This window comes from Cervus elaphus, chromosome 33 (genome assembly GCF_910594005.1).
Source record: "Cervus elaphus chromosome 33, mCerEla1.1, whole genome shotgun sequence".
NCBI classification, from domain to species: Eukaryota; Metazoa; Chordata; class Mammalia; order Artiodactyla; family Cervidae; genus Cervus; species Cervus elaphus.
The window spans coordinates 46,864,947-46,887,431 of record NC_057847.1 but is presented as its reverse complement, the minus strand read 5'-3'; the positions used below and the strand labels follow the sequence as shown (position 1 = coordinate 46,887,431).

Sequence of the window (22,485 nt, the reverse complement as noted above, 5' to 3'; positions counted from 1 at the left end):
TTTTTGAAGGCCAATACTAAAACAAGCCAAACAAAAATCTCTGCTTTTATTGCCTGGTTTGGAAAATGTTGAAATTATGGAGGAATCCAGTGGACTATATTCAGATACAGTAAGTTGGGGGATATGTTTTTATTTACTTTTATATGATGTTTGAGTCATTTATTGGATATCAGTGTAATTTTAAAAAGGACAGAAGCTTAAGACTGTTCTATTGAAGTGATAAAACAAGTAAAACCTGAACAGAAGAGTTCTACAACATAGGGGTTTTGCATGCAGTTAGTTGTGTGGCCTAGAAAACTTACAAATTAAAAGGCAGTAAATTTCACCATAGATTCTCATGTAAATAATACCTGATTCTTATTCATTAATGATCTTTTATTTTTAAAAACTGGCACCTCATGTATTATTTTACAAAGGTCAAAATTATTAAGATATGATTAAATGTTGCTTTGTATAAACTAGGAATTCTAGTTACTATTAAGAGCTACACTTCATTTTCTCATTTCTTTCCATTGAATCTCATTCCTTCTGTTAGAGAAACAAATCATTGATACCACATTTTCCATTTGGAACAAGGTTACTGTGGTTAATAAATACTAGATGACTATAAAGATTAAGGAGTAAAGATAAAAGTACTACCTACTCATCAGGTAGAACACTTAGACATTTTGTTCCTATTCAACAACAAATGAGTCTAGCTATTATTTGTTTAGAACCTGTAAGAGAAAACGTTATAGCTAAGTACTCTTATTTAGTTATGTTTTTTGGATAAAATTAAAATTCTCATCAGAAAATTACCTAGACTTTTTGAGACTCATTCAGTGTAATATGGCTCGAAAAAGCCATATATTCTGTTAGGAGGACCTGATAGTGTTTTCTGTCATGTATGTTTTATTGTTTAAAGTGTTATAGTTTAGGTTTTTCTGTTAGAAAAGTTTCCAGTAATCAGTGGGCTATTTGAGTCCAGTAATTTGTTTTTAGAATATTTATTTGGTATAGCTTATTTTAGAATTTATTAAATTAAATGATGCAAAACTAATGCTGTGTAAGTTGTGACACCAAATTTATTAGCTGTTACTGTATTAGACAATGGCTTTGTTTTCTTTGACATGATCTAGTAGATTTGAATACTCAAATTTGAAACAAATGTTGATTGCACTGTAATTACTGATGTGAAAAGGATAAACAAACATTTGCACATAATGAAATTATTTTATTTTTATAAAAACAGACAGAAAATTCACAATTAAATATGAAGATAAGTGGCATGGAAAGAAAATCAAGTGGAAAAAGAGATTCTTTTTTGGCGGCACAAACAAAGGATACAAAAGACAGTGTGAAACCACCAGCTAAAGTATGTTTTTCCAAAGTGTATTTAGTAGAACTCTTAAGATTAAAATATATGCCAGCTTGAGAATATACAACTTCTAACTGGAAGAAAAAGCTGTTAAAAACTAAATGATGGGATTATAGGGAAATATAGTTTGGCCTACAAAGACTTATTAAGATGGTATGGAAATCTTGACACTTTGGGAAATGATTATTTCTTAGTAAAGTTACATCTGCATAGTACTGAGTGTTTATTTAGTATAATTACTCCAGGCAGTAACCCTCTTTAGATAGAATGAAACTAGATTTGAATAACTTAGGTAGAATGAAAGGAAAATATTTTAAAACAACTTTTATTGACTAGAAAGAGAATGCCTACATAAGACATTTGTCATAACCTCATATATAAAACTAAATATCTAGTAACTAGTGGCAAATTAACCAAGTTTCAGATAGTCTTTCTTCTAAAATCTCCAGTAAAGGGGTTATTCTAGAACCTTGAGACCATGGCTCTGGGAAAATAAAAGAAAAATATTTTTAAAGAATAACTTTGACATAGTTTTGTAGAATTGTAAAATGAAAACAGCTGTGCTGAAATTTGTAAAAGTGACATTGGGTACCAATATTAGTATGTCGGGCATATGATTTTGGCAACTTTTACTTGAGTAGTTTGTGCTTCAACTTGAAATCACAGATGTACTTTTTTCCTGCCAAACCACTTGATTTCTGCATGTTGGGCTGAAAAACATACTTGCCCATGCTTCCCTGGTAAGCACACATTTGCCTACTTCTTCAGTTCAGTTAAGTTGCTCAGTCATGTCCGACTCTTTGCGACCCCATGAATCACAGCACGCCAGGCCTCCCTGTCCATCACAAACTCCCGGAGTTTACTCAAACTCATGCCCATCGAGTCGGTGATGCCATCCAGCCATCTCATTCTCTGTCGTCCCCTTCTCCTCCTGCCCCCAATCCCTCCCAGCATCAGGGTCTTTTCCAGTGAGTCAACTCTTCACATGAGGTGGCCAGAGTATTGGGAGTTTCAGCTTTAGCATCAGTCCTTCCAGTGAACACCCAAAGAGGTGTAATTTTATTTTCTGAGTATTTAATACAGGCAGAATGAAAAGCTAGGGACATTGTACTAATTGTAATTATCCAGGAATATTCTATAGATTTGAACTTCAAACTTCCTAGTCATCATCAAAACCATTATCAGAGTACCAAAGAGAGATTGATTGATGTATTGGAAAATAATTTAGAAACTCAAAATGTGCATTTACTGTTTCAATTTCCAGTTGAAACTAGAGTCTTCAACTCCAAAGAGTGAAATGCCTTTGGAAGAAGAAAAGTCTACTGACTTTGTGTTTATACCTCCAGAAGGAAAAGAAACAAAGGAAAGAATACTAACTGAACACCAGAAAGAAGTACTCAAAACAAAGAGGTTTGTAGTACTTTTATCTTGAATTGAGTTTTCTGTGCTTAGATTTAGATTTCATTCAGCAAACCATAATTTTGAGTTTAGAACTAAGATACTGGTATATTGTACTGTATTTTAAATGTCAAAAAGCTTGTACATAGCTACATTTCATAGTGTGTCAGGCTATCTTGAAATGCACCAATGTTCCTAAACTGAATCCGTTTATTAAGGTCTTGAAAGATCAGGGAAATGGTTTCATGGAAAATCTGGGAAATAGGTATCTAAGACTTGATTTTATATTGTTCTTAAAAGGTAACTAGATGTAGAATTGTAAGCTTAGTTGTAAGAATATCAAATATTCAAGTTGTTTAGCGGCTAAGTCATGTCTAACTCTTTGCAACCTCATAGACTGCAGCACACCAGGCTTCCATGTCCTTCACTGTCTCCCCAAGTTGGCTCCAACTCATGTCCATTGTGTCGTTGATACCATCCATCTGTCTCATCTTCTGTTGCCCCCCGATTCTCCTGCCCTCAATCTTTCCCAGCATAAGGGTTGTTTCCAGTGAGTCTGCTGTTTGCATCAGGTGACCAAAGTATTGGAGTTTCAGCTTCAGCATTAGTCCTTCCAACGAATATTCAGGGTTGATTTCCTTTAGGATTGAGTAGTTTGATCTCCTTGCTATTCAGGGTACTCTCAGGGGGCTTCCCTGGTTGCTCAAGCAGTAAAGAATCTGCCTGCAATGCAGGAAATCTAGGTTTGATCCTTGAGTTAGAAAGATCCCCTGCAGAAGGAAATGGCTATCCATTCCAGTGTTCTTGCATGGAGGATTCCATGGACAGAGGAGTCTGGTGGGCTACAGTTCATGTGGATGCAGAGTCAGACACAATTGAGAGACTTAATAGACACAATATTAAAGTTAGTCTTAAAATCTTTTTCAGGTGTGATATTCCTGCCATGTATAATAATCTGGATGTTTCACAAGATACTTTATTTTCTCAGTATAGTCAGGAAGAATCTACGTAAGTATAGAAGTTGCTGAAGTAACTGATTTTCTGGTTCCTTATCAGCAGTATTCTAATTTGCACACTTATTTATTTCAGGGAAATTTCTACTTCAATTGAAAAATCAAAAGACTCCAAGATGATATTTAAGGTATATTGTTATTTTCATATTTTTGGGTTTTTCAAATCAGCTTTCCACTATTGAGTCTCTTATATTAATGTTAAGTTTTGTTCTATAATGTCTTAGCTCTCCTTAGCAGAATTATAGTTGTTCTGTGTGTGGATCTGTATCTGTGTGAGTGCATATTTGTTTAAATGTATTTTTCTTTATTGAATACTTAAATTGGAAACACAAATTAATGAGCATCTACCATCACCTTTGGGATATTTGCAAAATGTTGAAAGTTGGATTGCCCTTTGAATTGCTAAAGTTTTAAACAGAATATCTCCAGAAAGTCAGACTTGTTTGCTGGTTAATCTGTATGTATGTGTACATTTTTGTGCAGGAGGAACAAAAGGAGAATGACGTTGTCGTTCCTCAACATGTCATGGAAAACTGCGGTATGGATGAACATCTTGAAAAGGCTTCCCTTTTGAATAATGAGTGTGGTTCTATTGAGGAAACCAGTCCAAAAATACTGAGCAGTAATAATGATACCAGAAAGAAAGCTTTAATTGCTTCAAAGAAACCAACTGAATATGCATCTACTACAGAAAATCCATTTGGTGTCAGCAGTAGTTCGGTTTCTAGTGCCACCATTTCTGGAGCTCCCTTACAGCCTACAAGTCGAAGGCAATCCTTTATTACTTTGGAAAAGTTTGATGGTTCAGAAAATAGACCTTTTAGTCCCTCACCCTTGAATAACATGTCATCAACTGTAATAGTGAAAAATAACCCGGAAGGCATGGCTAAAACAGATAATCCATCAAAAGCAAACAAAAGAGAAGTGGCTCTTTCCAAATCTGACTCTGAAAAAATAATGCATGGGACTAAGAGATCAAGCCGAAGGTCAAGTAAACTTGAACCAATAGGGAGTAAAAAGTCTAAACCCTTAATGAGATCTGAACAAGAGAAAAGTACTGGAGAATCTGTTGATGGCATGATAGCCTTAGATAATAGCCCACCTGGCTTGCTTAATCAGACAGAATGTGTGTTAGATAATCAGGTTCATCTCTCTGAATCTACAATGGAGTATGAGGATACAATGCTTAAATCAACAGTGGAGAATACTGTATTATTAGAAAACAATACTGTAGAAGAGAGAACCTTAGAAATTAACTTGGAATCCAAAGAAAATACACCCCCAGCCATAATAACAGATCAGACAGTAAATGAGGATAGTCATATTCAGGTAACTCCAAATCAGAAAACCCTTAGGCGATCTTTAAGGCGCCGTTCAGAAACAGTAGAACCAACCACTGATAGCCAAGATAAAGAAAATAATCATCAAAAAAGGGAAAGACGTAAAGAAGAAGAAAAGACTCCACAGAAGAGTCCATTACATGAAAAAGATGATGTTTTACCTAAGCAAAAATTGATTTCTGAACAATGTGTACAGGAAAACTTAGTTGACAAAGGAAATAATATACATGAGAAGGCTTTTGGGGAGACCAGTGCTAATGCTGAAATTGATGAAAATAGAAGAAAGCCAGATCTTGAGAATACTAAATCTGAGGGAGATGGTGTGCAGGACATTGCAGATAAATCCTCCGAGAAACCAGTAAGGGGACGAACACGATATCAAACGAGAAGAGCATCCCAGGGTTTACTTTCCAGCATTGAAAACTCAGAATCTGATAGTTCTGAGGCAAAAGAAGAAGGTTCTAAAAAGAAAAGATCTGGAAAAGGGAAGAACAAAAGCAGCGACAGTGTTGACATTGAAGATCAAGAAGAGAAAATGGTAAATCAGGAATGTATGAAAGTTGAAAATCAGGCACATGATTACAAAGAGAATTCTGAAGTAGACAAAGATATAGAATCTCAAGTCTGTGAAAAAAGAGATGAAAGTAATACTGTAACTCTTCAAGATTCTATAGTATCTCCAGATTTATTACAAGTTTCTGATGATGTATTGAATACTTCTGAGGGAAAAAGTAAAACTAACAAAGATGCAGAACATTCCTTTGCAAATCCTTCTGTACCAGAATCATATCTAAGGACTAGAAATGCCAATAAGAGGTTACATAAGCGAGATTCTATGGAAAATAGCGTGGGGGAATCCTCAAAAATAGGGACACCAGACATTTCTTTGCTTTCTGAAAAAACTCTTCAGACAGTAGAATGCCAACACAAGAGAAGTAGAAGGGTGAGGCGATCTAAAGGTTGTGATTGTTGTGGAGAAAAATCACAGCCTCAGGAAAAGTCATTTATTGGGTTAAAAAATACAGAAAATTACGATGTAAAAGTCAATGAAACAAAAAAGACAGATATGGAAACACCTGTATCTATTTCAGAAACTTCAAAAGCTGATCTGGACTCAGAGGTAAAACTTTTAGATGAGCATCACAGTGTGAATTTTCATTTGGATCTCAAGGAAGAGAATGATACTACTAATGACTCATTAATTGTATCTGAAACTGAGTTGAAAGAAAATACTACTCAAAGCTTTCTTCCTTCTGAAATGGTAAAATTTAAAGAAACTTCTGGTAGGGATTCTGAGGAAGCAATATTTCTAGAAAGCCAGGAGCCATCTAATAAGAAATGTAAAACTGTTGACCCACATTTAGATGTTTCCAAAGATATTTCACTGGAATGTTTTACTTTGGAGACCAAAGAAGAAAAGTCAGAGGCCACCCCAAAAGAGAAATTGAATACAGAGAACACTGTTAATGTTGAATCAAATGCAGAATCAAATCCAGAAGTAGATGCTGTGGAATTGAATGTAGAAAATGATCAGTCTGAAGCTGGCTTCTCTGAACAAAACAGTGTCAAAACTGGTATTTCAGAAAAAGAAGTAACAGAGGAAAACAGTGAAAGAATGGATTCACCTGAAAAACTGAAAGCCGGTGAAGCAGTAACTGAGGAATTTAATTCAGCTACTGATTATTCTGATAATCCGACACCTGTAAAAGTGAGTGCTCAGGTAGAGATCTCTGAACAAGTAGCAGTTGGGGAGCTAGGCAGAGGAAGTGATGAATCTGATCCAGGCTCATTTGAAGAAATGAACGCTGAAATAAAAAATTGTGAAAAAACAGTGGTTGGTGAGGTGACTACTGAATCTGACCATGTCTCTGAAACAGAAGATGAAGATTTAACTACCAAAGCTGCTCTGCCTATAGAAGCTGAAACAAAGGAGTTAGATGTAGAAGTTGATAGCTTTGTTCCCGACACACTTGAGATGATCACTGAAGAAGGAAAGGTTGACCTTAATAAAACTGAAACGAATACTGAACCTAATAAATTGGAGGAAACACAACTAGATGACAATCAAATGGTAGTGGAAAGTAATGAAACTTTACCGGAAGTTCACCATACTTCAGAGAAAGTAGAGGAGATACCACAACCTCTGACATCTGAAACAGGTGTTTCTGAACTGATATCAGAAGACAGTAACACATCTCCTCAAAAACTAAAGGATATTGATCCTCTATTCATGTCAGCAAATGAGAGTCCTAGTGGCTTGCACACACGTTGTGTCTGGTCTCCTTTGGCTTCTCCATCCACCAGCATTTTAAAGAGAGGACTAAAAAGACCCCAAGAAGATGAAATCTCGTCACCTGTTCACAAGGTAGGGGGATTTGAGGCTGAATATTAATGAGTCCAAGTTTAATTGGAATATTGTGGCCATATGGTTGACACTTAGTGAATGAGAGAATATTAGGCTTATATGACCATTCATTATGATTATATACTATGACAGGGAAAAGGGCAGGTAGAAGGCGAGATGTTGAGAAAAAAGACTGAAGCCCTTTAAGTATTCCTTTATTTCAGGACCTGGTGTCAGTCGCTCATTTGTCCTCGACTCCTTGCGACTCCATGGACTGCAGCCTGCCAGGCTCCTCTGTCTATGGGACTTTCCAGGCAGGGATACTAGAGTGGTTTGCCATTTCCTTCTCCAGGGGATCTTCCCGAGCCAGGGGTCAAACCTGGGTGTCCTGCATTGCAGGCAGATTCTTTACTGACTGAGCTACCAGGGAAGCCTAACACTTAGCTGTAAATCTTTATACAACCATCACCATTTTTCACATTTTGCAAAATTGATAATCTCTCATGGTGATTTTTTTCCCGCTCTTCTATAATATACAAGGAAACACTTAGAAACCGATAAAGGAGCTTTAGTTAGCACTTACTGTGTGCTAGGACATTATGCTGTCTTGTTTACATTTAAGTCTTTACATAAACTTAGACCTTTTCTAATTAGAAAAAATATCCTTAGGCTATGCCTTCATTAATTTCTGGATATGATTTCATTTGTGATTAATTTTGTTAACGTCCTCATCTTCTTCACTACATTTTAATACTTTAGTTTGTACACATATGGATTACCTATGTATTTGCTTTAGTCTCTGACCCTGTGACTTGCACATAGTTTAGAAAGGAAAAGTTGCATGTGCTTTACATAGCTCCACTTGTCCTCTATAACTAGCTGTTTTATAAAGGTACTGTGTGGGCATTCCTTAATTTTGAAACTGGACCTACCGTTTACTGTGGAATATATGTGTTTATGTATACAAACATGTATATGTAGATAAAATCATACTGACACGTAATTTTGCCTTTAGCCAGCACATTGTGAAAACTTTCCCAAAATATACTAAAAACTTTTATTTTGAGAATTCAGAGATTAATTCTTAGGAAGACTTAATACTTGAGGGTTTTTGGTTTGCTCTTGCTTTGCTTTTGAATCTTTTACCTTTTTTTTTTTTAATCTTAGGTTCAAATAGGCCATAGAAGTTCTTGAAAAATTTATGAAGATGAAATGATGTCTTCAGTATACATTAGATTGTTAATACCGGTTAACTATAGTTATGCTTTGTTTGATAGTAACTTATGTTTAATTTTTATTTACATATGATAGTTTTCTATAGCAGATATTTACAAAAAGTTCTCAATATTTTGGGAATAAAACATTTATATACATATTACTGTTTTATGTGCTCCGTTGGGTACTTTGATCAGATAGCTGAGTAACTGAATAGTTTAGAAAAGGCCAAAATAACTTCAAGCTGGGCTAAGCTTTTGTTTTTTGTTTTTGTTTTAACAAAAAAATCCCACCCCATTGCTGTGACTCTGGTACCCTCAAAGAATTAAGAACTAAGATTATTAAGGTATACCAGAGGCCAGTTAGTACTGTCTCTGCCTCTTTACCTCGTTCTTTATGGTCTGCAGTAAGCCTGTGAGGTTAGTAGAAATTTGTATACTTTTAACTGTTACATGCAGTTTCATTAAGTTTCTGCTACTATCCTTTCATTCTCCTTGTTGCTGTACTTTGCAGACAGTTTAGACCATGGATACTTGGAATGACCCTTGGTCTTAAGTAATATTTGTGAAAACAATCACCAGGAACAACTGCAACTATGTGCAGTTGGCTTCTAGTGAGATAAATTAGACCTCTAAACATAGATGCTATTTTTGGCTAAAAATGAGAATTTATGGTATTATTTTTTTAAACTTTTTAAAAATAAAAACATGACTTAAATGTTTTCAGGTTCGCCGTGTCTCCTTTGCAGATCCTATATACCAAGCAGGATTGGCAGATGACATTGATAGGCGATGCCCTATTGTTAGGTGCCATTCTTCAAATAGTTCTTTCATGGTAAAAAGTGTTAAAACTTCACCTACTGTGCAATCTAAGGTAAGCTGTAGGCTTTAAAAAACACATATGCAAACACAGAATTGCATAGAGCAATTTGTCTTAATATTAACTTTTTAAGAAACAAAACGTACTTTGTTTGGATATATTTTTCTTTTGTCTGCTTACTTGGTAAGCAGACATGAAGAGAAGAGGTGGTAAGAGGCATTGATGAGCCAAGCAAGTAGTTGATCCAGTAGTATTGTTATTACATTTTACATTTTCTGAAAATTGTAAAATATGACTGCAGTCTGTCAGTTGTGAAAATAAACTTGTAAAATTATAGTTACCTAGGGTTCTGAGTTTTTTTTCTCCTTTCTTCTGTCTAGCATAATACCACTTCAGCCAAAGGATTTCTGTCCCCAGGATCACGTAGCTCTAAATTTAAGAGCTCAAAGAAGTGTTTAGTAAGAAGTGCTTTAGTTTTCATGCAACTTTATATTTTCATGTTCAGTTAGGTGACCTCTGTTTAACAGCTTTTGAAATTTATTCTAAGATTGCAGAAATGTCTAAGGAATCTGTGCCATGCCCAACAGAAAGTGTTTACCCTGCTTTGGTGAACTGTGTAGCACCAGTTGACATCATTTTACCTCAGATTACATCCAACATGTGGTAAGTGGTTATTTATCTTGGTCTATACCTAGAGATGCCACTTTGTTAACAGGGATGTTTAAATGATCAGGCTTCTCATGTTTAGAATTTATTTATCCATACTTTCATACATTTTATTTTAGAAGTAAATGAAAATACAGCTGGGAAAATGATTGAGATAGGGCAGTAATAGAAGTATTGAACGGTTAATCTTGCTTGAGCCAGGCATATAAATCAGATTCAAATTTTGTTTTAAATGCACGATATCTATCCTCTGTGGGATAGGTGTGTCTATGTAAATTTTGTTATGATTGAGCTTAAATCAGGAAAATCAATTGGATAGGCCCTTACAAATAGAAAATATAAAACTTTGTGACATTTTTCCTGTTTCTCTTATCTCTTTAGGGCAAGAGGACTGGGACAGCTCATTAGAGCCAAGAATATAAAAACAATTGGCGATTTGAGTACCCTTACAGCATCTGAAATAAAAACTCTTCCTATCCGTTCTCCAAAAGTGTCTAACGTGAAAAAGGCTCTCAGAATATATCATGAGCAACAGGTAATGCCGTAGATGTTAAATTGTGTATGAATAAATGATCAAACAGTACAACTCCAGAAGTTTGCATTTCAAGTATTCTTGCTTTAAAAGCTCATTTTGTATGATGCCTTAACTTCCTTTCCCCTGCAGTCAAGAGTAACTTAAAACGTTGATTTATAATTCCACAGAGAAGTTTATTTATTTTGTACTGTTATTGTGTATTACACCTCTTTATTCTTTGAATTCTACTTTTCTAGCTCATCTTTTATGTCTACCAAATAAGTGATTGGTTTCCTGGCTGCTGTTTCTAAAACCTAGATGTTCAAATCTAAACATTTACCCCCCCAAAATCTTGCAGATTTGTGGTTAACAGTATTTTGATTTTGATATCCAAAGCAGTTGTGATCAAATTTTTTTTTAACTTGTTCTTCAACTTTTAACACACAAACATTTCAGGTTATGGACATTTCTTAAGATTCTTACGAAAACCGAGATTCTTTTCCCTCTAAAAATACATATAGAAAACTTTTTAAATCGTTTCAAAAGAATTTACAAACTCTCCTGAAACCCATTCAGAAACCTTTTATGTATTCATCAATAGGGAAAACTGTGAATATATAAAAAATGGAGTATGTTAAGAGTAAAAATGGTGTTCTATTAGAATTTCTGAGATCAGGGTTTGCAGGCTACTGAAGACTTTAGTATTCTTAAAAGTCCTTGATTTATTATTAGTTTTGTTTGATTTTTTAAAACGTTTAACCAGTTCAACAAAAACAACTATTAGTGATTTGCATTTTTGTAAGATGAAGAGTTGAAACTGCTTTACTGAGGTACAGCCACATACCATAAAATTCGCCCACCCAAAGCACACAAATGGTTTTTTAGTACAGTCACAAAGTACCACAGCCTTCACCAAGACCTAATTTTAGAACATTTTTTATTCTTTTAAAAAATGAAACAACCTCTCTACTCATTCATCAGTCACTGCACTTCCACCCCCAAGGCAACTATTAATTTTGTCTCTCCTATCATGGACATTTCTTAAAAGGTCGGTTCTTATAACTGTATATAGACTTTTGTGACTGGTTTCTTTAACTGAACATAGTGTTTTCAAGGTTCACAAGTATTAGTACTTCATTCATCTTTATAAATAATAGGTTGGTGCAAAAGTAATTGTGGTTTCAGACCTTGAATTCTAAATCATTATATTAATAACTAGGTTCAAACACATCTTTATTAATCAAAATAGGAACCATTACAGTCAACACATTTTTCCCGGTGAGAAATGTTTGTTTATTCCTGTAGTGTAAAAAATCTATCCTTTGAGAATCCATGAACCTCTTGAAAATAGTTTCTGCCTACTGCTGGTTGTGGAATTGTTCTCCCTGCAAAGAAGTTGTTGATGCTTGAAGAAGTGGTAGTTGGTTGGCGATGGGTCAGGTGAATGTGGCAGATGAGGCAAAATTTTGTATCCCAAGTTGTTCAACTTTTGAAGTGTTGGTTGTGCAACATGTTAGATGTTACTGTGGAGAAGAATTGGAGTCATTCTGTTGACCAATGTCAGCTGCAGGGGTTGCAGTTTTCGGTATATCTCATTGATTTGCTAAGCATACTTGTCAGTTGTAATGGTTTCTCCGGGATTCAGAAAGCTATAGTGGATCAAATGGGCTGCAGACCACCAAACAGTGATCATGACCTTTTTTTGGTACAATTTTGTCTTTGGGAAGTGCTTTGGAGCTTCTCAGCCCAGCCACTGAGCTGGTCATTGCTGGTTGTACAAAATCCACTTTTCATTGCATGTTACCACCTGAGAAATGGTTTGTTGTATAATAAGAGACGACAGCACTTAAAAATGATGATTTTTTTGATTTGCAGTCAGCTCATGAGGCACCCACTTACCAAGCCTTTTCACCTTTCCAATTTACCTCAAACACAAAACAACTGTAGAATGGTCGACGTTGAGTACTTGGGCAACTTCTCTTGTAGTTGTAAGAGGATCAGCTTCGATGATACCTCTCAGTTGGTCTTTGTCAACTTGCAATGGTCGGCCACTATACTTCTCATCTTCAAGGCTCTTGTCTCCTTTGCAAAACTTCTTAAACTACCACTGCACTGTACATTCATGAGCAGTTCCTGGGCCACATGCGTTGTTGATGTTGTGAGTTGACTGCTCTTTTTGTGACTCATTTTGAACTCAAATAAGAAAATTGCTCACACTTGTTTTTTGTGTAATATCATTTCCATAGTCTTAATAAATATAAATATCAAGTAATAAGTCATTAGCAAAAAAAAAGCGAGAAATGCTCATTAAAATGATGTATAACATAACCACCTTTATTTTAGAATGTATTTCAGTATCAAATGATGAATTTCAACAGTGTGAAAAACTAGAATTACGTTTTGCACCAACCTAGTAATACCTCATTCTGTGACTACAGCATTTTGGTTATCCATTCGTCACTTGTTGAACATTTGGGTTGTTTACACCCTTTTCTATTACAAATATGCTGTTACGTACATTCATATACAAGTTTTTGTGTGGACATGTTTTTTATTTTTCTTGGATATATCTGTAACAGAATCTAATTGCTGGGTCATAGGGGAACTCTGGCTTCCCTGGTGGCTCAGCGGTAAAGAATGTGCCTGCCAAATGCAGGAGATGCCGGTTAGATACCTGAGTCAGGAAGATCCACTGGAGAAGGACAGAGCAACCCACTCTAGTTTTCTTGTTTGGGAAATTCCATGAATAGAGGAATCTGGTGGGCTGTAGTCCATGGAGTGGCCAAAAGAGTCAGTTGTTTATAGAGACTAAACAACCCCCAGTGATTTTAAGCAGCTAAGTAAAACCCCTTAATTTTATTCTCCAGATTACAAATCTTGCAGGTAGTGTCCCTTCACATTTTTATAAACCTAAGTTGTGGGGATGGTTAAAAAGTTGATGGACAGGTGTTGAGGAAGGGGAAATTTAAGTTTGATAAATTTTAAGTCATTGAATTCAGGGGTCTTTGTTTTTGGATGAAATTATCAGTCCATGGGGTTGCAAAGAGTTGGACATGATCTAATGACTAAACAGAAGTAACTTTACCAATCTGAAATTAGCATTTTCTCAATCAGCAATCAATAAGTCCTGTTCCCAGACCTTTGGAAATTGTGTTCTTTTTTAAAAAAGAAGTCCATATATTTAAGCTTGAAAATGTCTGCCTTAGACTTGCTTTTCCCATGTTCTCAAACCTGGGGAATAAAATGTAATTTTTCTTGGCTACCATGGCTATATTTCTGGACAAATTCATTAAGAAATAATATGAATGCCTTAACCATCTCTTTGAAAAAACACTACATAGTTATATTTTTGTGTTAGTAGAACCGTGGGTTCTTAACAATATTAGCTAGGCTGTAAAACATAGTATGTCAGATTCTTTTCCAGTATTAGTGGTTTTATTATTATTAGTCCTGTTAAAAATAACTCAGTTTGTCACTTTTGTTTTTATTTTTACTTATCTTAATGCATAAATCAAGGTGAAGTCTCGTGGACTAGAAGAGATTCCAGTTTTTGATATTTCTGAAAAAACAATAAATGGAATGGAAAATAAATCTATCTCTCCTGATGAAGAAAGACTTGCCTCAGGTATATTTTAACAAAATGGGATAGTTTTATAAGATTGGTTGACTTTATTGAAGAAGTATTTTGTTACTCTGCTTTTAGTTCTAATTTGAGCATGCTCTGTGAATTTTTTTGTGTGATAGTTGTCAAATACAGAAAAAATAACTGATGACTTCAAATATATCCAGTTGCTTTTTCTCTTATTGGCAACTTTTATTCTATTAAGATCTAAAATGAGGATATAAACTAAACATTGAGATCCAGTTATGTTATGTTCATGAAAATGAAGTAGTCAGGGTTTCTTTAGTGGCACAGAATAAGCTATGGTAATTTTTCTGTAGCCTCACTCTCTTGATCTTGAGCAGGAGCTACCTCAGCGTGCACTCTTAATTTGAAACCTAAGCACTTAAATTTTTTATTAACTTAGAAGGAGATGCAAGTTAAGATGTATCTGGAATAGATTTTAATTGTGCTATTTTCTTTTCTTTCCTTTAGATTTAATTGATCCTGTTACTTTAGAAGCTCCGTTATCTAAAAATCTTGTTGCACAGATTAGTGCACTTGCTCTTCAACTAGATTCAGAAGATCTCCATAATTATTCAGGGAGCCAGCTGTTTGAAATGCATGAGAAACTTGGTAGCATGGCAAACTGTATAATTAAAAATCTGCAGTCACGTTGGAGGTCACCAGCCCATGAAAATTCTTTTTAGTGTTTTAAGAGAAAATTGAAATTTTAAAAATCACTGGATTTGTTGACTCATAAAGTAAGTTCTGAAATATAGCACAAGTTTGGACTGAATGTTTGCAAAGTTGGTAACTTCAAATGCTAAAGAGCAATAGCTTATTAAGTCAGTTAAATTTTGTTGAGTGAGAGCAATCTTTCCTATATAACATATTTTCTTGGCTGCTCTGCATAGTTTTTCCAGAACTTAAAGTAGTTTACTGAAATGTGAAAGAAGAAACTACAAGCAAAAGCATAAATTTTGTTTTACGTACTCATGCATATTTTAATGAAACATTTTATGTAATATACTTGTTCTAAGAAAAACTGAAAATTTTTATTTGAAGTTTTTGCTTAACTGATGTTTATACTTTCTTTTCTTTTCTTTTTTTTTAATTTGTTTGTTGTGCTTGAGGTTTAAGAAATTTGTTCTTGGTAAAACACCTCAAATGAGAGGCAAAAGAATTTTTTGGAATGTTTTTCACAGACGTCAGCTTCATTTGGACAGCTTTCAAGAAAAATAATCAAAAGTTTCAACTTTGGGAGTTAAATAGTAAAGCAGAATTTAGTGATTCCATTAATTTGCATTAGCAAATACTTGTGCAGCAGCATTTGCCTGTGAAAATATACTCTTATGAGATATATACTATTCATTTAAAAATGCACGACTGTTTGTACATTATGTATAGATTAAGTCTTTAATTTATAAATTTCAGTCTTTGTTAGTTGCATGAGTGTTTCTGTAGCCTCTTGTGAATACCTTTGTTTAATAGAAACATAATTTTGTATATATTGAATACTGAGATATCAGTATGGATAATAGAAGTGCTTCGTGGGATTGCTGCAGATATTTGTAGGATTCTGTATCTACAAATAAAACAACAAATAGTTTTGTACTTAGTTAATAGTTAAACATGAGTTTATTTTCTAAATAAGCAGAACAAGTACTAGAAATGAGAAAGTGTTACATGACAACCTTGCTATTCATTCCCATAACCTTTTTTTTTTTCCTTTTGGTTTGAAAGAGGGGATCAGCCACTAGAAATAGTGCCTCATTACATTTCTTTTCAATGGGGAGTTAGCTTGAGTATTTTCATTATAACTTGGATCATAAGAAGCCTAGAGCTTATCTGCTCTTTCCACCTATACCTAAAGCAAACTTGGGAGAAATCTGAAAACTGTTCAAAATATGTAAAATGTTTTATTGAGTTTAAAAAGGGTGTATGTAATTAAAACATTTCTAATTTTACCAACTGGTATTAGTGCCTGCCTTTCCCATATTTGTTACATCTTTTTAACAAATATCTCACTTGTATTTTCTAAATAGAACGAGTAATCTCAGTTTTAGGCTTAATTCAGAAGTCACCCCTACTTGAAAAGGCACATATTCTTTAGCAGCTTACGGAAAGTTTAATCCTTGTGTCTTGGTTAGCTTTATATCCAGAAGGGGACTGCCACCCAGTCACGATAAAAGTTGGTTTCTTTTTCATAATCTGTTATCATTACATTGTAAATATATTGGGGTCTAAGTTTGATATTTATATGCTGAGGATGGATGGTTTTAAAAGAAAATCTGGGACCATTGAACCTGAAGGACTGTGGCTTGAATTTAAACACTTATAATTTTGGTTTAATTTGTTTGTCATTTATTCCCCAAGTACTATTTGAGTAAATAGGCACGTTTTGATTGAACAGGTGTTAGTAGAAGGGATATGTATGTATGTTGAGAGAAACCATAAGTAACTCATTTCCTGACCTCATATCTTAATATTTGTGTGCGCTAAACTCAACTTGCTGGTGGACTGAAGTTCTTGGGAAGGTGAACAGTATGGCAGAACATGTGACCAAAATGAATACCATTTACTTAAATCACAAGTTTGATGCAAGTGCAGATACTAATTTTAGAACATCCTGGTTTAACAAGGATATATTCTAAAATATTTAAAAACCAATTTGCTAAATCTTCAGTTGTTGATATAGTTATGTGTATATTTAGACTCTTTATTTTCAATATTCTTGCCTTAAAACTTTCTGCAGATTTTTTTTCCTGAATGTTTCTGGAAGAGCAAAAAGCATTAATATTCCATGATCAGCTCTAGTGTGTGTCTTTTTACCATTAAAGTTTTTTCAAATAATTTCTAATGGTTAATAAAACATGACAAACATTACTAAGAACACTCAAATGTCATTTTTTATTTTATGCATTTATAAAGAATATAGTTGCATGCAGAACCATAGTATAATTTTTCATGTTCAAAAATGAATTTCCAGTATTTCAGTGAGCACATAAGTAAAGATGCTTTGCAGTTGAACAAGTTTGAAAGCCATTGTTGAATAGTGGAGAGCTTTTGCTCTAGTTTCTTTGTCGGTTATAGGATGATTTAGGTGAATAATGTAGTAAAAAATAAGATTTGAATATGAATTTTCCATGATTCTGTTCCTGTGCAGGTTGGTAGTAGTCAGGGGTGTTTTATATTTAAGAATCATAAAAATGTCAAGAAAATTCAGTTGTGTTTTGACTAAAGGTGAGAGGGAAGGCAAGAAAATTGGGAAAATTGGAAAAATGGGAGGGGTATGTGGAAAATATACAAGTAGAGTTTTGTTTTGATTTTTAAATAGATGAGTAGTTAAAAGTGAGTGCTGTTTTAAAGGCAGGCTTAGTTGAAATTTAACAAAAGATGGGAAAACTTAACTCATTTTTTTTAATGCCATTCCTTCCGACTTTGACTTTATAATCCACTAAGAAAAGCCTAGTTTCTCTCTAGCATTCTTCATAACTGATTTTCTGGGAGATTATTTGTGAGCCAGGGTTAGAGGTCCTAAAAAAAAGCAGTTGCTAATGTTATTAGGCTGGGGCTTGAGTCAGGGGAGTTAGCTGCCTGCTCATTATTACAACACATGTCCATTTTATCCCTAAGCCATTAGAAAGGTCTTATACATTGTATACAAACATTAGAGTGAAGTCCTGACTTTTAATACAGTGCTTCTCAAACCTGCATGTATTTGTTAAAATGCAGATTCTGATTCAGTAGGTATGTGATGAGAGCCTAATAGTTCATTTCTAAGAATCCCAGTGTGATCCATACAAATGCTGATGTCTGTGTACTACATTTGTGGTCATAGGTCTAAGAGATTTCAAGATCCAAATTAGCTTTTGATAACCCGGGCAGATTTATATCCTTAAAATTATTGCCACAAAATATAACAATTAGTCTCTCTTTAAGAAACTTTTTCAGATGTCTGAATTGAGGATTCCGACTGGTCTTGAAGGCTTCATATTAAAGTTAAAAAATTTAAATAAAATTGTTAAAGGTAGGATTTTGCCTAATATGGGGCCTTTTAATATAAAAGTAAGTATTTTATGTTACCAAGAAGCTGATTAAGCAGTTTGGACAATGTGGAGTCTTAGGAGCATATATGAATTATGTTCTGACTTTTTTTGTTGTTAAAGGTAAATTTTCGTAATACTAGAGATGAATTTAGTCTCTAAATCATGCCTTCTAGGTTATAGGACTTCGTTATTTTATTAATAAACATTGAAAATAGGCTATCCCTGACAAAGGTTAATTTGGCAGTGAAGTTAGCAGTGCTGTAATAAGTCAGTTCTGACAAGTGTGCCTTGATACTCAGTTTACTGAAGACCTGGTGAGTGCTGTGACAGTATGTGATTGAAACTTCCTATTTTGTTGTAAAATGGAGTTGAAAGAGTTGAGTAGTCTGATGTTCAAAAATGAAGGGTTTTTTTGGCATTCTTTTAAGATGATATTTTCCTTCATGTTTATTAAAAGTAAATAATTTTATTATAAGAACTGCCCTCATCTAAAGCACTTAATTAAGGAAATGTCAGAAGTAATGGCTTTTAAAAACTGATTATCAAAATTTATTGATTGTTCAATCTGTAAAACACATCTGGTCTTTGTGGTTTTTCATGGCCCAGTTAATAGTATCTATTATATGCCAGGTTTTGTATATTGCTCTTTGAAAGTTCCATTAAAATCTGAGTCATTTTGATTTGAAGATCTGTAAATTAGATCTGTAGTCTAATACAATTATGAGTGTTCATTTAGTTCTTGGAATGGAATGTTAAATTTACAGTGTGATCTTTACCATTTTTTTTTTCTTTCTGTGCCAAGCCTTTCACCAAAGAGCAGTTAAAACTAAGTGCCAAGCTGTAAATGCTTACTCCCCTGAAATATGCCATGAGAATAAAAGTTAACTTCTCCTTACCTGTGATTATAAAAAAAGACAGTATTTTAAATTGATGTCACATGGAAGAAAAGAACCTCCGTAGCTTTTGGTTTTCTACTTGTAATAGAGGGAACAATATCTTTATGCCACAGTGTACCATTTTATAATTGGATGAAACTAAGCTTACCAGCAAATGTACATGTTGATTGAGATTGATGCATTGATAAATGATGAATAGAAGAGAAAGATCGATTGAAATAGCAATAAAGAATTAGACCATTAAGTATAGAGAAACAGTTACCTTTATATTTTGAAAGTAGCTGACAGCCAGTGGTCCCTGAAGTTACTCTATATATAATACAGTATCATAATATTTATTAATCCCTTGGGTAATTATTTAGAAATATATTATTTAATACTCCACCTCCCATCAGTAAATAATTCCAACAAAAGACTGACTTCTTAAATGGATGAACTGCATACAAGTAGAAAGCTTACTTTCAAAATAGTGTCATGGTACTGAAAATGGAATGTAGAATAATAGCTGTTTTGATACTTAATTGAATAATTAACAGGTGTCTGAAGAATTTTTTATTTTTATGGAATGGAAATTTTCTAGAAAAATGGAATTAAGAGTTGATTTTTATAATAGGAAACAAGACAGCAGTCTTAGCCTGCCACTTCTTTTTACATTTAAGGAACTAAGAATGAATTTTATGTTTTCTAAATGGTTGAAAAGGAAATATTTTGTGACAAATTAAAATGCATAAAATTGTTTTGTTGGTAAATAAGGTTTTTTTGGGACACAGCCGTGCTTATTTACATGTTTGGCTGCTTTCCTGCTATCGTGGCAGAATTGAGTAGTCTAAAGACTGGGTGGCCTGTAGTAACAAACATAATTACATATTTACTACTCGCTGACCCTTAAATTGTGCCAGTCCTTGACATATGCAGTAGTTTTGTTCATATATGGCATGTTGTCAGTTTGGTTACTTCTAGCTGGCAGAATAGGGTTTTTTATTTAATTTCTATATCCATCATTTATATTTTATCTTTTTTTTTTTTATCTTATAAAATGAGTTGCCTTGTTTTCATTTATGTCTTACTGTTGCTCAAATATGCATATACTAGAAGATACTAGTATTTTTTAGGTATACCTTTTTCTCCTTCTTAAATTCTTAAAACATTATTATGTGTTTGCCATGGATATTAAGGGACGTGATATGTGAAGGAAAGGCATCTGGCACTAATAGGTTAAATCACACCTGTAAAACAAATTGGGGGTGGGGTGTGGGAGTTTGCTTTCTGTGTTGGTGAGTAATTGATTACTTTCAATCTTAAACACTACCTCTTGTGGATAGACTTGACTAATATGCACTTAGAAGAGGACTGAAAGAAGCCAAATCAGTCATTTATTAGCCCTATAATAATTTTGTTTTCATCACTTGATAAATTCTAAGAGAGCTTAGTTTTACATTCAAAAAGTATTTATATTTGATAAGTCGAATGATTTAAGTTGAAACTTCACAGAAGTATGTGTTCATTCCTTGATTACCTGTACTAGTAGATGGAAAATAAGGGTACAGTCCATTTTGTTTAATGTTTATACAATGTTTGAAGCAGGTACACCTAGACTAAAGTTGTATTTTCAGGTTCATTATGACTGGTTGAAGGAGAGAGACTCTGTCTGATCCACAGTAAAACTTTCATGATCTATTGAGAGTTGACTGTTTTCAGTTGCCAATCGAAACTGGATATTGGAACATTTTTAAAGAAATGCACTTTAATCTGAAATAAAATTTAAAAAGAAAAAAGTAAATTCTGGTACTTGTTTTTCTTTGGTGTTTGGGTTTTTAATTTTTTTTTGTTTGTTTCAGTGAGGCCTCCTGAAATTAATTAAATGGTTCAGACACCAGCCAAAAAATGAGTATTGTATTCCTCCATGACCATATGAACCATTCATATTCTTGCCCTCTTTTATGGCCTGTTTCTAACCAGAGAGGATCTCTGTTTTATTCATAGATTCAAAGGTTCCACACACTTCTAAAGTCATACTTTAAAAGAAATTGAAGGATAGTTGATTTATAATATTGTGTGACTTTCAGTTTTATATTTATATATTTTATTTCATATTATTTCCATTATAGATTACAAGATACTGAATATTGTTCCCTGTGTTACACAGTAAATCTTTGTTGCTTATCTGTTTTATGTATAGTAGTGTTTAATCCATTAATCCTATACTTATAGTTTATCCCCCTTTCTCCCTTCCCTCTCTGGTAACCATAAGTTTGTTTTCTATGCCTATGAGTCTGTTTTTATAGAGATTAATTTGTATTTTATAGATTCTGCATGCAAAACAATATTTGACTTACTTTGTGTGATATTTCATAGGTCCATCCATGTTTCAAATGACAATATTACATTCTTTATTATGGCTGAGTAATATTGTATGTGATTTTTATGTATATATATACACATCTATATATTTACACACTACCTAATTGTAGGTTTGATTTGGCATTTCTCTAATACTTAGTAATTTTGAGCATCTTTTCATGTGCCTGTTGGCCACATGTATGTCTTTGGAGAAATGTTTTCCAGATCTTATGCCAGTTTTTTGATTGGGTGATTTGGTTTTTTTGGTATTGAGTTGCATGAACTGTTAGTATATTTTGGAACTTAAGCCCTCATATATGGCATCATTTCCAAATATTTTCTCCCATTCCAAGTTTGCCTTTTCATTATATGATGGTTTTCCTTTGATGTGCAAAAGCTTATAGTTTGATTAGGTCCTGTTTGTTTTATTTTTGCTTTCATTTTGCTTAGAAGACTGTAAATTCATACTTTTAAGTAAGAAAAAAAAGTGTAAGACTTGGTGATGTTGAAAGATACTGTCAGTTTACTATGGCTTCTGTAAAAATCAAAAACTGAAAGGCTTAAATAGTAGAAATTTATTGTCTTGGTTCTGTAGGCTAGAAGTCTGAGATAAGGTGTCAGCAAGGGTTGGTTCCATCTAAGGGCTATGAGGAAGGCTATTCCATGCCTCTCCTTTAGCTTCTTGTGGTTTGCTAGCAATTTTTGGCTTTCCATCACTCCAGTCTCTGCCTTCATTTTTACATGTGCTCTTTGTGTCTCCAGACACAAATTAAGGAGCTTAGGGAGAGCAGTATTACTACAGCAATAAAATAATGACAGATCTTTTGCCTTTTAAAAAAGATACTCAACACTGAAGCAACAAGCCGTTATTGGTTGGCACTCCACTCTGCCCATTTAATGCCTTTGCCACAAACTGCCAGCCTACTGGAT

At 34.0% G+C, this 22,485-nt stretch overlaps 1 protein-coding gene across 6 annotated transcripts in view; it reads left to right on the top strand.

Annotated features, from left to right (window-relative positions):
• The window catches only part of RIF1 (replication timing regulatory factor 1), a 59,136-nt gene extending 38,141 nt beyond the window's left edge, over positions 1-20,995 (top strand). For 4 of the 6 annotated variants that reach the window (XM_043894236.1, XM_043894233.1, XM_043894235.1 and 1 more), the window contains exons 25-36: positions 10-109; positions 1,232-1,354; positions 2,622-2,767; positions 3,683-3,763; positions 3,845-3,896; positions 4,252-7,473; positions 9,394-9,540; positions 9,867-9,944; positions 10,034-10,149; positions 10,534-10,687; positions 14,183-14,291; positions 14,763-20,995. In XM_043894236.1, the coding sequence (XP_043750171.1) occupies positions 10-109; positions 1,232-1,354; positions 2,622-2,767; positions 3,683-3,763; positions 3,845-3,896; positions 4,252-7,473; positions 9,394-9,540; positions 9,867-9,944; positions 10,034-10,149; positions 10,534-10,687; positions 14,183-14,291; positions 14,763-14,977 (4,543 nt within the window). In that variant the 3' untranslated portion in view covers positions 14,978-20,995. The remainder of the gene's footprint in view (positions 1-9; positions 110-1,231; positions 1,355-2,621; positions 2,768-3,682; positions 3,764-3,844; positions 3,897-4,251; positions 7,474-9,393; positions 9,541-9,866; positions 9,945-10,033; positions 10,150-10,533; positions 10,688-14,182; positions 14,292-14,762) is intronic. The other 2 variants (XM_043894237.1, XM_043894238.1) reach the window with 2 other exon arrangements.
• The last annotated feature ends 1,490 nt before the right edge of the window (positions 20,996-22,485 follow it).